The sequence below is a fragment of the Bubalus bubalis genome, chromosome 10, assembly GCF_019923935.1.
Source record: "Bubalus bubalis isolate 160015118507 breed Murrah chromosome 10, NDDB_SH_1, whole genome shotgun sequence".
NCBI lineage: Eukaryota > Metazoa > Chordata > Mammalia > Artiodactyla > Bovidae > Bubalus > Bubalus bubalis.
Window position 1 is genome coordinate 30,226,545 of NC_059166.1, and position 15,607 is coordinate 30,242,151.

General features: G+C 37.2%; 1 protein-coding gene across 1 annotated transcript in view; it reads right to left on the reverse strand.

Annotated features, from left to right (window-relative positions):
* PDE7B (phosphodiesterase 7B) overlaps positions 1 to 12,540 on the reverse strand; it is a 369,290-nt gene extending 356,750 nt beyond the window's left edge. Inside the window, exon 1 of the mRNA XM_044924196.2 lies at positions 12,115 to 12,540. Within this exon, the coding sequence (XP_044780131.1) occupies positions 12,115 to 12,135 (21 nt within the window). The 5' untranslated portion in view covers positions 12,136 to 12,540. The remainder of the gene's footprint in view (positions 1 to 12,114) is intronic.
* Positions 12,541 to 15,607: the final 3,067 nt, after the last annotated feature.

Sequence of the window (15,607 nt, forward strand, 5' to 3'; positions counted from 1 at the left end):
AAATCACTGCAGATGGTGACTGCAGCCATGAAATTAAAAGATGCTTGCTCCTTGGAAGAAAAGCTATGAACAACCTAGACAACATATTAAAAAGCAGAGACATTACTTTGCTGACAAAGGTCTGTCTAGTCAAAGCTATGGTTTTTCCAGTAGTCATGTATGGATGTGAGAATTGGACCATAAAGAAAGCTGATTGCCGAAGAATTGATGCTTTTGAACTGTGGTGCTGGAGAAGACTCTTGAGAGTCCCTTAGACTGCAAGGAGATCAAACCAGTCAATCCTAAAGGAGATCAGTCCTGAATATTCATTGGAAAGACTGATGCTGAAGCTGAAGCTGAAGCTCCAATACTTTGGCCACCTGATGCAAAGAACTGACTCACTGCAAAAGTCCCTGATGCTGGGGAAGATTGAAGGAAGGAGGAGAATGGGATGACAGAGGATGAGAAAGGTTGGATGGCATCACTGACTCAATGGACATGAGTTTGACCAAGCTCCAGGAGTTGGTGATGGAGAGGGAAGCCTGGTGTGCTGCAGTCCATAGAGTCACAAAGAGTTGGACACAACTGAGCTGCTGAACTGAATTGACCCGTATAGGTTTCCCTGGTGGCTCAGTGGTAAAATTCCACCTGCAATGCAGAAGACTCTGGTGTGATCCTTGGGTCGGGAAGATCCCCTGGAGAAGGAAATGGCAATCACTCCAGTCTTCTTGCCTGGAAAAATCTCATGGACAGAGGAGCCTGGAAGTCCATGGGTTGGCAAAAGTCCGACACGGCTTAGAGACAACCACCACCAATTGACTTGCATAGAGTGCAGTACCTAACAGCCAGAGTCCAAATTCATTTCAAATATATGTGAAACATGTGTAAAAGTTGACTATATGTTGGATCATACATATAAGCTATACCAAATCTCAATGATCTAAATCATGAATTATCAATTATGAATCATGACCACAGCAGATTATACTAGGAAACAGTCACAAAAAGATAACTATAAAATCCCAATATGTTTGAAAATTAATAAATGCACATCTAAATAATCTAAGTGTCCAAAAAGAAGTTACAATTGAAATTGTTTTGAGCTATCTGATCATGGAAATACTAAATTTGGGGATGCAAATTAGAGAAAAGTTTATTGGTTTAAATGTATATATTGAAAAAGAAGAAAAAATGAAATGCTATGAGCCAAGGGAAAAAAAAAACCCTGAGAAAATAGAAAAAAACTTAGGAAAATAAATCTAAAGAAAGAAGAAAAAAGGAAATAATAAAGGACTAAAATGAATAAACAGACAATAAATACACATAAATAAAGAGAATTTAAAAAGTCAAAAGTTTTTACTTGAAATATCTAAAACTGATCTTGGCAAAACCATTGGAGAAAAACAAGAAAAACTGAAATGGCATAATAAACTAAGAGTAAGAATAAAAAGTTAGCCTAAAAAGCAGAGAATTATGAGCAACTTATGCTAATTACTAAATTTTGATAAAATTACTAAATTCTGACCTAGAAATACACAATGTACCAAAACTGAAAATAAAAGTAGAGAATCTGAATAACCCATAAAAATTAGTAAAATTAAAATTGTAACTAAAATCTTGGCCACAAAATATTCCAGGACTAGATGGACTTGATTACAATGTCTAACAAATATTTAAGGAATAAATGGCATGAATCTATATAAATCTCCCTCCTTCAAATTTTAAAAAGATAATATTTTCTAACTATTTTTATGAGGTCAATGGAACCTGGTTGATCCCAGAAAGAATAACTTAGACTTATTTTTCTTAATGAACATAGCTGCAAAATCCTAAAAGTTATTAGCAATCCAGAAACAAGGTAAAAATGGATTAAAAAATATCAGAACACATCATGACGAAATTGGAGTTACTCCAGGATTTCAAGTTGGATTTGACATTGTAAAATTAATCACCACCTCAAAAGAATAATAGAGAAAATCGTATGGTAGATATCAGAAAAAATATTTGATAAATCAAATATTTATTCATGGTAATTTACAAACTAGAAATAGAAGGAAACTTCCAAATTATAGACAATATCATACTTAATGGTAGAATGTTGAAAAATTTCCTTCTAATATTGAAAACAGTATACTACCCACTGTTAACTCAACAATTTACTGAAAATCCAGCCATTACAATAAGAAAAAATGTCAATATTTAAGAAGAATATATACATGCCTAACAACATTCTTGGATAGTATGACTGACTACATAGAAAATTGAAAGAATTGACAAATTACTAGAATTTCCAAGTGAGTTCAGCAAGGCTGCTGACAACAAATTGATATACCAACATTTAATTGGTTTTCCATAGCAACTAAATAACAACAAACAACTATATAATGGTAACAAAAAATAAAAATTAAAATTGAAGAGATACTATTTAGAATAACATCGAAATACTAGCTGCTTAGTAATATATCTAGCAAGGAATATGCAAAATGACCACAAGCAAGCTATTATTAACAACAATTACCAAAGACCTAAATAAAAGGAAGAATATACTACCTTCATGAACTGAAAGACTCAAGGAAAGATGTCAAATCTTCCTAAATCCATCAATAACCCAAAAGTGTTATTTTTTCTTTTTTTTAGGGAAGAATCTTAAGTTAATTTAAAAATTTATATGGAAATGTAGAGAACCAAGAAGAGAAACAGGAGATTTTACCAATGGGAGAAACATATTTGTACAATAAATAGCAATCAAAGGTATCAAAATACATTTTAAAAATTCCTATAAATTAATATATAAATGACTTAGACAATTCACAAAGAAGATACTTACATGGCTAATATACATGTGCAAAAGTGTTCAAACTCATCAATAGCCAGGAAAATGCAAATTAAAACCACCATATACTAATCACTACATACCTCCCCTCAATGCTAATTTATAAGGTTAGTGAGGAACCTTATAAATTAGCATTTGTATCAACCATACATTGTTGATGGGAGTGTAAATTGTTTTAACCATTTTGAGCAGTTTTGAATTTTCTACTGAAGTAAAACATAAACATTCTCTGTGGCCCAGCAACTAATTCCTAGACATATGGTCCGCAGAAATACATGTACTGGTGTATCAAAAGACAGGCATAAGAATGCTCAGACCAGTACTATTAAAAACTAGATACAATTGAAACATTTTTCCATGGTAAAATGGATGAATAAATTGTTGCATAGTATCAGATAACTAGATACTATGCAATAATGAAATTAAATACAGTTGTACGCAGCAATCTGCTAAATCTCACTGTATAATAATTAGTGAAAAGAGTGGAGGAGGCTTGACGGATTTTTGAAGTGACAATTATGTAATAATGTTCTCTTTCTTGGCTTGGGCAGTGTAGTGGTTACACAGTGCTTCACTTGTAACTAGTGGACCATTCTGTGCATTTACATCTTTTGAGTATTTCTCTGCATATGTGCTATAGTTTAAAAATAAAATTAAAACTCTTTTTCTCTTAAGTGTTTAAAGCACCCCACAATACTATGTCCAAAGTACTTATAACTCTCCATGAAATAATTTTTATAAATGTAAGCAAACAATACCACTCGATACACACATGATGCTTACTACCTTTCATGGATTACTTTCAGCGCTTTACAAATAAAGTGCATTTGATCTTCTCAACAACCATATGAGGCAGATATTATAAACACCTTCATCTTATAAATAAGTAGAGTGCTGCTCAGAGACTAACTGGCTCAGGATCACAGAGCTAATCAGTAAGCCACAGTGAACTGTGCCAGATTCCGCACTGTTTACCATTACAGGACACTGCCTTCCAGAACAAAACTTCTGAAGTTGAAAGTGTCAGATTTAGTCACTGTGAATGAATTTGAAATGAAATAATGTTTCCTCAATACACTGGAAACTCCTAAAAATATTTCAAGTAGATTAACATTTTGACATAGATATTTTTATATTTTGTAAAAAAAATTTTAAAACTCTTTTTCTAGGCTTAGAATGATCAAAGATGGATTTTAACATAATGCTTTTGAAACACTGAAAACCAAAAAAAAAAACTGTCATTTAAAAAGCTGGGATTCAATTTCAACTCTATTAGTTTTAACTTCTGTGAACCTCGATTACCTTGTCATTAAAATGGGCATAATGAATCCTTTCCTAATAGGAAGATTCTGAGAAAGAACTGATTTGACATTTGTGCTCTGAACTAGGCGACTAATATGAAAGCCAATCCAACCGTGTGCGTAGAGAGTGTGTTAGAAATTTTACAACATAAATGTACCTCATTTTAAACTCACATTTAAGCGGCTTAAAAGTCAAAAGTGCTAAATAACTTAAGGCCAGCATTTGGAACTTGAATGCAGCAATTTAGGTTACAAGGTTAGTTTTTCCTGAAAAAAGTTTGATCCTTATTGTTTTCTTCCTGTTTTCCCTTCTCTCTCCACATAATATATGAAAACTAAATTTAAAAAAAATAATATACTATTACCATTTAATTCAATAAATATATTTGACCTATTTTTTAAAAGACTTACATTAAAGGAGACATATTTTAAATAGGCTATGTTCTCCAATTCACTGTTTCTGACATGAATACCATTTTAAAAGTTTTTATGTACATTTGTTTTCACGTTTAAGAAGGGTTTGCCCTCTCACTCTCTCATGCACTCACACAGACACTTAGCAGCAACAAATTAATGAAAAAGAAGATAGAAGATAGTAATTCTCAGCTACTTTATTATTAGCCATTGGATTATTTTTAAATGATTAACAATTTTTTTTTCTTAAAAAAAATTAAGAGAAATGTATAGAGAAAAATCTAGAATGTCATTCAAGTCTCCTATCATACAAATTTCTGTTTTGTGTCTATCCCTTTTGTTTTAACTTAAAGATTGTTCTTCACTCCAAGCACAATAAAAAAAGGTCTAGAAAAACAGAAAATAAAAATTACTAAATAATTTAAATGACCAATACATTTTCCAAATCACACTAAAACCAAATTGAAATTATTTTTATTTCATGAAAAACAAGAACACTAGTCTGAAGGACATGGAAATATACTGTATTTTTATCACAGGGAAAACAACTTTTTCCTTAAATTTAATGATCTTTACTAAATCAAGACATTCTTTAGACTTCTGTATTACTGCAGCATCTCCTTTTACAAGAATGCATCTACACTTTTGTAAATGACTGAGTTCTTTCATCTGGCTAGACACAGCTGGCAAGTGGCATAATGGGAAAGGGAAATGAAAGTTTTTTTTTTCCCCCTGAAAAACCAAGAAATGTATAAATCATATTGAAACTGAAGCATTTGTTGCTTGTATTACTGCACAAAATACACATCTTAATACACACAGTGTTTTCTAATGTTTTATGCATAAATGATATTATAGCATATTTTAATTTAAAAAGTCTATGATGGGTGGTTTCCTTAAACACTATTTGAGTAAATATAGTGTTACTATAGTGTTAAATATGCACGTATTTAATTTGAAAAATTAAACCAAACTAATTCTAAAACAGAAAGTTTAAAGTGCTCAAACCAATAAAATATATTGAGTAAAATATGTATATTTAGTTTATGGAGAAAAGTCTCAAATAGTTGTCAGGCAGCAGGCCAGCAAGTTTTCTTATGAAAACTCTTGAACACATATGAAAGCTGGAAGGAATTCTGAGCTCGACTAAGACTCTCGTTTTGTACATGAAGACACTGGGTGCCCTGCAAAATGATTGGTCCACAGTTACTCAAGCAGGAAAGCTGGGCTATCTCTCTCTTCACTTCAGGGACAAGCTGGTCTCCTCAGCTGTGTAAGGCAAGGGAGGGAAACGCAATAGGAGTGAAGGAAGAATCTAATAAAGCAATTAAAAAATGGAACTCTTTCTCTTTTATTTCCTAGTTTTTGTCTCACCTTTAACTTAAATATCATGTGAAAATAAATAGATACCCATAATTTTTCCATTGCATACATAATAAACTTGTGGTGAGAAAAGTTGAGCAATTCTACAGTATTTACATCCCAGAGGCTTCCATTGTTATTTTTATTTGAATTTGTAGACATTTTCAATCAGTGTGTGAATATGTATATGTAGCTATACAAATGCTAATGTAGCTTTTTCCCACTTGTCACATCTTGAAAATCATTCCAGATTGTTCATGTAGATCTCGCTTATTCTTTTAAATAGTGATATGATATTCTAGTCTATGGATTTAAAATAATGAACTCAACAACTCACCTATTATTAGTTTAGATAGTTTCTGAATTTTTATATTACAAAGAAGGCAAAAATAAACATTATTTGATATGTTCTTAGACTAAGATTTACTAGAGTCAAAGAATATGTAAAATATTGAGTGTTAAGTATCTTTATTTTAGATATCAAATTTTGACCAGTTTAGGGATGATCCCCTGAAGAAGGGAATGGCAACCCATTCCAGTACTCCTGCCTGGAAAATTCCATAGGCAGAGAAGCCTGGTGGGCTACAGTCCATAGGGTCGCAAAGAGTTGGACAGGATTGAAGTGATTTAGCGCACAAGCACAGGTATATACTAACCTCCTATGTCTTTATCTGAACCCACGGAAATACCTCCTCACACCAAACTGACCCTGGACTCCATCTGCCATCTCAAAGGAAAAGAAGAATATTCTTAAAACTCTCAAAGATCCTTTAGTATATTTAAATCATATATAAACTTATGTTTTGAACAAAATCTTTTTCTGTGTGTTTGAAGCAGTAAGTAGGTAATGATGATTTTCATCATGTAGAAAGGATGTCTGTTATATTTATTTATATGTTAATTATGAATTTAAAACATAAAAGCTAATAATAAGAAAAGAATCTGACCAGGAATTTTAATGAAAAATTTTATGCAAATTCACCAGCCACTAGAAAGGAAAACTAAAACCAAAAAACTTCAAATTTTATAAGAGGAAATGCCATCACAGTCTCATTATCAATCTTAATTTTTCCATCTTCTTACAAATGCAAGAAAGAGAAGAAAAGGAGACAGGCAGGAAGGAAGAAAGGAAGTATGGATGGACAGGAAAGGATGGAGGGGTATGAGTAAAACAAGCTTTATTTACTAATATATTGACTAAAGCTGTTATTTTCATGCTTCTTTACTGTATGTAAATAAATGTACAAAGCATCCAAGAAAGGATTTTAATTTTGAAAATACTGGGGTATTTATTTACACACTAGTATATTAAGAATTATATATTGCTTAATAGACTTATGTGTGTTTTGTGTGATGTTATTTTTAGGTTTATCTGAAGCTACAAACCTTGCTCCCTATTCTCCACACTTGAGATGTTAACTGTAAATCAACACCCAAGGAGATGCCAGCAAGAATGCCCTGACCCACAGAGGATCCTACCAGCAGATACTCAATGGACAATCAATTCACCAAAAACATTATTCTTCTGAGGATTCCTCCAACTTAGTTATTAACACATGTTCAGTTATTCTCTAAAGAAACCAGAATTGGAGCCGAGGAGATATTAAAGTGAAATAATACAGAAAGCCTAAGACAATGATTGGCACTTAGGAAAAAGACACTTGTCACATTAAAGTCTCCAGATACAATGAACTCAAAGCATGTCCCTTTACTGTCTGAAGGGGTGATACAGCCATGGGCATGTGCATGTCAGCCTCAGAGGAGAGAAATGGGGGGAGGACACATGGTCTTCCCTGAAGAGCCATAGTCTGCCTGTAGAGAAATTGCCCAAAACCCAGGGACTTGTTTCTGTTTTCCCTTGACAATGAGGGTATTTTGGAGGTGAAATTATATAAACTTGGATAATTGAATACAGGCAAACTTTTATGGGAAGTAGAAGAAATAAAGGATGGGAGAGGTGGAAGAAGAAGAAGAGTTTAATGCTAACGAGTCACTATTAACCTATCATGGTGAAGCACAGAATCTGGAAAGGAAAAAGGCATCCTAGAAGTATTCTAAGATCTTCATCTTAAAGCAGAGGAAATTGAGGCCTCCAAAGTTGAAGAAATTTGCCTTAACTCACACAGTTCTTCTGAGCCACTTTGGGATATTGGTTTCTTGACACAAAGGACCTTCCTGCCATATGACACTGCATCAGTGGTCAAGCCCATCACAGTTTAGGAAACATTCTTGCTTGTACCAACTGGCTACTGGCATCTGGGGTTGCTGTCAAAGTTCTTGAAGGACTCTTGCTTTTTGGAACTCTTATGGTTCCAAGTTCAAGTGATGATGGAGAAACTACCAATGCACTAATTTAATTCACCATCTCAAACCTGTACAATAGCTTAATCAACCAATGGAAAAACTTTGGCTCCCTTAAACATTATATTTTGTATGGATATCACTACATATATATTATCCACATCTTGACATGTGGAAAGCATATAGTAATTTTTAAAATAAAAGTCTGACACTCACATTTTTATATACAAATAGAATTTTTAAAATTCCCAAATAAGAATGCTATAAAAAGTTTGATCAAAAAAAGACTGTAAGAAATAATCCAATACAACCAGTTTCATTTATAGGTGATGAAACTGGGATCAAGAGTAAGCAAGTGTTTCCCAACTAGTTAGAGCCTGATAAGGGTGCCCACTAGTCCCGTCTCTATCTGTTCCTCTTTCTAGTGTGCGCCATGCAATCTCCTTCTGGGTACAAATTAAATCATCTGGATACCTAAGCGATTCTTGGGAAAGTATAACTGCCTTGATTATACACTAGAATGTTGACACATTTCATTGCATTCTTCATTCAAATCTCTAACATGCCTGGAATATAATAGATATTGTCACTTTGGGTTATACTTGGGCTTCCCTGATAGCTCACTTGGTAAAGAATCTGCCTGCAGGAGACCCTGGTTTGATTCCTGGTACAGGAAGATCTGCTAGAGAAGGGATAGGCTACCCACTCCAGCATTCTTGGGCTTCCCTTGTGGCTCAGCTGGTAAAGAATCTCTGCCTGCAATGCAGGAGACCTGGGTTTGATCTCTGGGTTAGGAAAATCCCCTGGAGAAGGGAAAGGCTACCCACTCCAGTATTCTGACCTGCAGAAGTCCATTCTACATCCTTTTTTCCCCATTTCTCCCCCAAACTTCTGTATCATCACTTTAAAGATTGTTAATATACCAAGTGACTCACTGTTTATATACCAGGTGGCACGATAGTAAAGAATCTGCCTGCCAATGCAGGAGATGCAAAAGACACGGGTTTGATCTCTGGGTTGGGAAGATCCCCTGGAGTAGTAAATGGCAACCCATTCCAGTATTCCTGTCTGGAAACTGGCAAGGACAGAAGAACCTGGCAGGCTACAGTCCACGGAGTTGCAAATAGTCGGACATGACACATACACAATACACCAAGTGTGCATCACCTCAGGAATCAAAGAGCATGTTGACAAAGTCACCTAGGATGCTTGTAAAGTCAATGGTCCTGACACCTGGGGACCATGGTGTAAAGTCAACGGTCCTGACACCTATGGCTCTGCCATGAGCGATAGATATGCTCCCCAAGGCTCATTCTTAGGAAACGCGAGGATGCCCCCGGGGAAGCTCTGAGGAGAAATGGAGATGCCACCATGGGAAGGCACTGATACAGAGGTTCTCACTGCATTTCCAAATGCCAAACCTCCTTCTCCCCAGCTAGATGCACCTCCTAGAACAGAGCGCCCTGCTTGTCTGTAAACTTCTCTGGGACAGAAAACTTGAATCCATGGGATGGTGGAGTCTTTGGGTAAAAATTATTTTGTCTAAGTTACCTACCTCCTTCGATAAATTACCTGCTACCAGTCAATGTGAGTTAGACCACTTAGAACACCTAATAGGTTTTACATTTAGATGTTCTGAAGTCTATTCTGATTCTCACTTTTGATACTTCTATTTAATATAATGAAGACCTTTTGGTCTTGCTTGGGATTAGTTTACTGCTTAATGTATTCCTTCCAATACCATGTTCTGTGAGTCAACATGCAGCTTCCCCTGTGATTGGAGCCTAGTTAACAAAGTCAACTTTGGAAGATTAATTTCTAGTCAGAAGCATTTCCCAGGCGGGACCATCTCACTTTGAGGAAACTTACTTTTGCATCTGTTTTGGGGTAACAGGTTCCTTTGACTGAAAAGAACACCAGTCAATGTTCAAAATGCCCTCCTAACTAGATTATACGTCAGGTTGGACTTTAACATCAAAAACTTTTTTCAAAAACAGTTGAAAATACCATATTTGAAATTTATTTTAATTATAATATATGAAGGGTAGTAAATTTTCAGCAAACATTTTAAGTAGGTATTAATTGAGAACTGACAATGGGGAACTTTGTGCTGAACATCATGTAAGGCATTACAAAATGTACTGGGGCAATTTTTTTTTCTAAGTTGATGTCTGCTCCTAACACATCTTGGAGTTTTCCATCCTTGCCCTAAGTCACTTGATTCAAAAGAGTTTCTCCCAGTTAATTGGCTGACATATATATAGTCACCACTGATTTTGTATCATGTTCAACAGAGTACACTCTGAAACCAGACAGCTTACAGTGTCAGGTGAAAAACCTTATAGAGGATACAGACTCTGGAGTTGCAACTTGTTAACTTTGGGCTTCTACTTCATACATAAAGCGACTTCACTGTATTAGAGAAAATGTCAATCAAAACGTAACTACTGACACTCGTCTTTGTTTCACCAGCCAGTAATAAAAGATAAAGCAGAGGAAATGGAGGAGCGGCAGTTAGGCATTTGCAACACACAAAGTCCTTGTTTTCCCACTAGGCACTGCAGAAAAGCAATTGTCCATTCACATCACATCCTCTGCATTTCAGGGCTAATATTTTTGCAGTTCTTAACTTGGTACATTACACTCTTAGTTAATTTCATAATTCTTTGAAATGCACAATGTGTTTCACACCTTGCTTAATCTTACTGCTAACATGACCCAGTTTTAGAAATTTCTCTTAATGTTGAGAATAGAAACCTTTGAAAAAAATCAAGAAATTTTGGAAACAGAGTAATGGTTTCAAACAATCCTGTCTTACTTGTTATTGCATAACTTTGAGAAGGGTAATAAGGAAATCCATATTAACCATATATTATTTGAATTGCTCTTACAATAATTGACTCTAGATAGGAATGATTTTTAGCAGAGGTTCTCCTCAACCTACAATAATATTGTGCCATTGAAAACAACATTACCCTGGGTTTAATTGCCCTGCTTCCTGCAACATTTAGTGGTTTACGTATATAAATACATATGCCTGCTTTCAGGGGCAAAGAGGTTTAGTCTAACATTTTAATAGTTATTCTAGCCAAACACATGAAGAACAGAACCTATAGATGGTTAATTAGTTGCCGGGATCAATCACTCAAGTCCATAATTAAATTTCTCACTCTGCTTTCAACTATTGTAGGAGAAGACAATTAGCAAATTTGCAGTAGTAATAAAGAAGTTTTATTCTCCTTTATAAATAACGAGATCTAAGTCATTTGATCATATAACTCAGTGCCTGGATCTCCTCTGTTGACTTCCAAATTCAGAACATTTTTAAAAATGCAACAAATTGATAAATTGCATTTTCCTCAAGAGTTCATATTTCGGACACATCTTCCATAGGTTTTTTTTTTCACCTTCGACTCATTATTAGCTTCTTTCTCCCCTCCTACTAATTTCTTCATCTTCTATCAACCAACATAACAAACTCAAGAGAAAAACGGAATTTCTTTTTCCCTGTTCCACAACCCTCACCAATCTCTTTACCAGTATTTTCCTGTCCTGTCCCACCAAAAAGAAAAACTGACTCAACTCTAAGATTTACATTGGAGAAGAAATATTGCATTCATTAAAAAAAAAAAAAAAAAAACCAAAGGAAAAAAAACAACCCTCTCAGGAGAGGCTCAAAGAGCAGTGAAAAGGCCAGAGTGTCTCATTAGGCTGCTTGGAATGAAACAGTTAATTCAGGGTAAGTGATAATGTTTAGTCAGTTCGCCTAGAAAAAGGAAGGAAATTCAAAAGCTGGTTGCTGTAGTAACAATCACAGACCAAAAAATATATACATACAGGTTCATTTAAAATAAAACTCCTGCCATCTCTCTCCTGGGATTCTCTCAGGAAAAATGAGTTGCCGCTGAAATCTGTCGTACCTACCTCAACCATTAAACAAGACATTTAACCATAGTGGCAGTTCTGTGACCTCTGAATGCCGTGAAATCTCTGAGCGCTGCCGCTTGCTCATGAAGACTTGTGCTGCGGAATCCAGCAACTTCATCCAGGATTACAAATATAATTAAGAAAAAATAAGGAAAAAAAAAGAAAGAAAGAAAGAAAGAAAAACAAAAGCACACAGAGAGATCGGGAAGGAAGGAAGGAAGGTAGAAAGAGATTCTCTGTGGGTGAGGACACCACGTTTCTCCCAGCAAGCGCTGGGATGGAGCTGAGGCTGCTGCAGCGCCCAGACCCACCGACTGGCTGGGGGAGCAGGCAGCCGGCCTGCTGGGCTGGGAGGTGCTGTCAGTTGCCACAGGCAAGGAAAAGCAGAGACCAATCGGCTTCAACTCTGGCAGCTTACTGGAGTGGAGCCTTTTCTGTTTATGTTTCCTCATTTCAAGAGTGACGTCAAAGGGTTTAGTTTTTCCTCTGCATGTGCTATTAATTTTAAAGTGCTGTGCTATGGGAAGAATGCGTGTGTGTGTGTGTGTGTGTGTGTGTGTGCCTGTGGTGAGCCTGGGCACCCCACTCTCAGGAGCACCCAAGACACATTTTCTATTTTCAGGAATAAATTTTAACAATTTAAAATACCTTGTGGCGAGGTGTATCTGAAAACAAAACAAGACGAGAAACACTGAACTTGATGAGAGCGGCAAAGATTTCTATTTTCCCCCAATGCGTGTGTATGTACCTTTGCCCGCTAGCCAGCTGTTGCTTGTTTTTGAACTCATTCGTTTTTACCCTTCCCTCAAAGAGTTGTTAATCTTGATCGCCGTGGAGGCAGACTTGCGCCAGTGTATGTGCTGGTGAACGATATTCTGTGTAGTGAAGAACAGAAATTATGTTTATGCTGCTGGTCCCTGCTTTTCTCTCTTTCCTCCAGCTTCTGTGGTGAAGCGTCAGGATTATTCATGCCATGGAGATCCCTCCTGCAACTCCCCACGGGGACTCATTCAAGAAGCAGGGCACAGGGATGCCACACAAGCATGCCGGGGGCTTCAGCACGTTCTCGCCCAAACTGTGTGAAGGTACAGTTATTTAGGGAGACTTCCTCTACCAGGGCCCCCAGCTCATCCCTGTATTTCTCTTCCCACTCTGGAAAATCTCGGTGGTGGCCATCTGTTATTCCTGCCTCCCCCATATCCTCTCCCTTCTTCCCCCCGCCCCATTCTTCTAACAGAACCTCTCTTTTTTTCCCCCTTTGGAGACTTTCCTTCCTCTATCTAGAGACTGCATAGCCTTTCCCTTAAGACCCTCCCCTCCAAAAGAACTATAAGGGGCACGTGACCCAGACTGACCAATCTGATTTCTCCATTGCCTTAGAAACAGACAATGTTTTAGGGGTAAGTGCAACTTTCAAGAAAGGTGAGTCCTTTTTCAAATATGAATACAGATTCTTTGAGAAAGAAGATATTGATAGCTGTCGGAGATTCTACATACTAGAGTTAAGTGAGACTGTAGTTGTTGGAGTTCATGTTTGATGTTCAAGATACAGATGTGGGAACAAAACAGGTGGTATCTGCTTTAATGTAGTTTAGCTTTTGGAGAAGAGGGAAGATAGGCAATACAAATAGGTTAATATATAATGTCAGTTGATAATAAGGGCTTTGAAATAAAGGAAAATAAGGGCACAGAGGTGTATCTGTGTGTGTGCACATATGCACAAGTGTGTGCATATCATCATTTAAGAAATGATGATTAGGGAATGCACGCTTTTAAAGCAAATGGGAGCAAAGTCCTGAATGAAGTAAAAAGCGGTCACCTGTGGCTCTGCTGCCAGGCAGAGGAACAGTGTGAAGGCCTGAGGCAGGTGAATACTTGGCATGTTCAAGACACAGAAAGGGAAATAGAGTGGCTGGAAGACAACGAATAACAGGAAGAGATGGGTTCAGGGACATATGTCTGGGACAAGATCTGGAAGCATCTCACAGGCCCTGTAGAGGATTAGAATTTATCCCCAGGTAGAAAACCTAACAGACTGTTTTGAACTAAAGAAAGCCTATGATTTCCTTTATCTTCTGTGCAGAAAATAGGCTCTAGGGGAGCCAGAGTTGAGGCAAGGAGACCAATAATGAGGGCATTGCAATAACAGCTTGAATTTGGGTGTAAGCAGTGGACAGAATGAGACGGCCAAATTCTGGAGGGGGGTGTGTTTGTGTATGTGTGTGTGGAATTGGCAGGATTTCAAGATATGGGGTATGAGAGAGAGGAACCAAGGATACTTCCCAGGATCCTGGCTTGAGCAAACAAATAGAGTTGCCACATACTGACTTGGGGAAGACCAAGAGAAGAACCTGGTTTTGAGATAAACGGAAGAGTGGTTCCGGACCTTCATTCAATAGCAACAAATAGTGACCGATTGCCTACCCTGTACCAGGCACTGTTGTAAGTGCTGGAGATGCAGCACTGAAAAGCACAAACAGATTAACCCAGAAGCCCTTACCCTCATAAAATTTAGATTCTTCTGAGGGGAGACAGTTTATAATAGGGTACTTAATAGTGATAATGCTGCTGCTGCTGCTGCTGCTAAGTCGCTTCAGTCATGTCCGACTCTGTGCGACCCCATAGACAGAAGCCCACCAGGCTCCCCCATCCCTGGGATTCTCCAGGCAAGAACACTGGAATGGGTTGCCATTTCCTTCTCCAATGCATGAAAGTGAAAAGTCAAAGTGAAGTCGCTCAGTCGTGTCCAACTCTTAGTGACCCCATGGACTGCAGCCTACCAGGCTCCTCCATCCCTGGGATTCTCCAGGCAAGAGTACTGGAGTGGGGTGCCATTGCCTTCTCCGAATAGTGATAATACTATGGAGGAAAAAATATGACCAGGAAGCATTATTGGTCAGATGGAGGCTAGCAATTTTAAACTGAATATCTAGGGAGGGTCTCATTACAAAGGTGATACTTGAACAAGATGAGGAAAGAAGAGGCACAGAGGAAGTGCAAGGACTCTGAGGTAGAGGCATGGTGAGCAGCAGGAGATGGCAATGGGCCTACAGGATGCAGATCAGGTAGGGCATTCTTGGTCATTGGAAAGACTTTGGCTTTTGCCCTGAAAGAAGTAGGGTTCTAAGCAGACTAGCCTTTTTTAACAGGCTCACTGTGGTAGTTGTGTGGAGGTCAGACTGGATGAAAGGGAACTGATAGAGGGTATTGAATATTGAAATAAAACAAGCCAGACACCACAGTGGTGTCAATGGATGGCTTTGATGGCTAGAAGTGGTTGGCTTCTGATTATATTTTGGTTTTGGAAATAATAGGATTTTTAAATGGATTGGACACTAAGGATAAAGGAGGTAGGAGCCACTAACATTTCCAATATGTTGGGTTCCATTAAATGGAAGAATTGCTCTGGCATTGACCAAGAGTGGGAACGGCCTTTGGAGGGAAGATAAGGAGTTTGACAGTGAATGTGTTAGCTTTGCCTATAGGATGT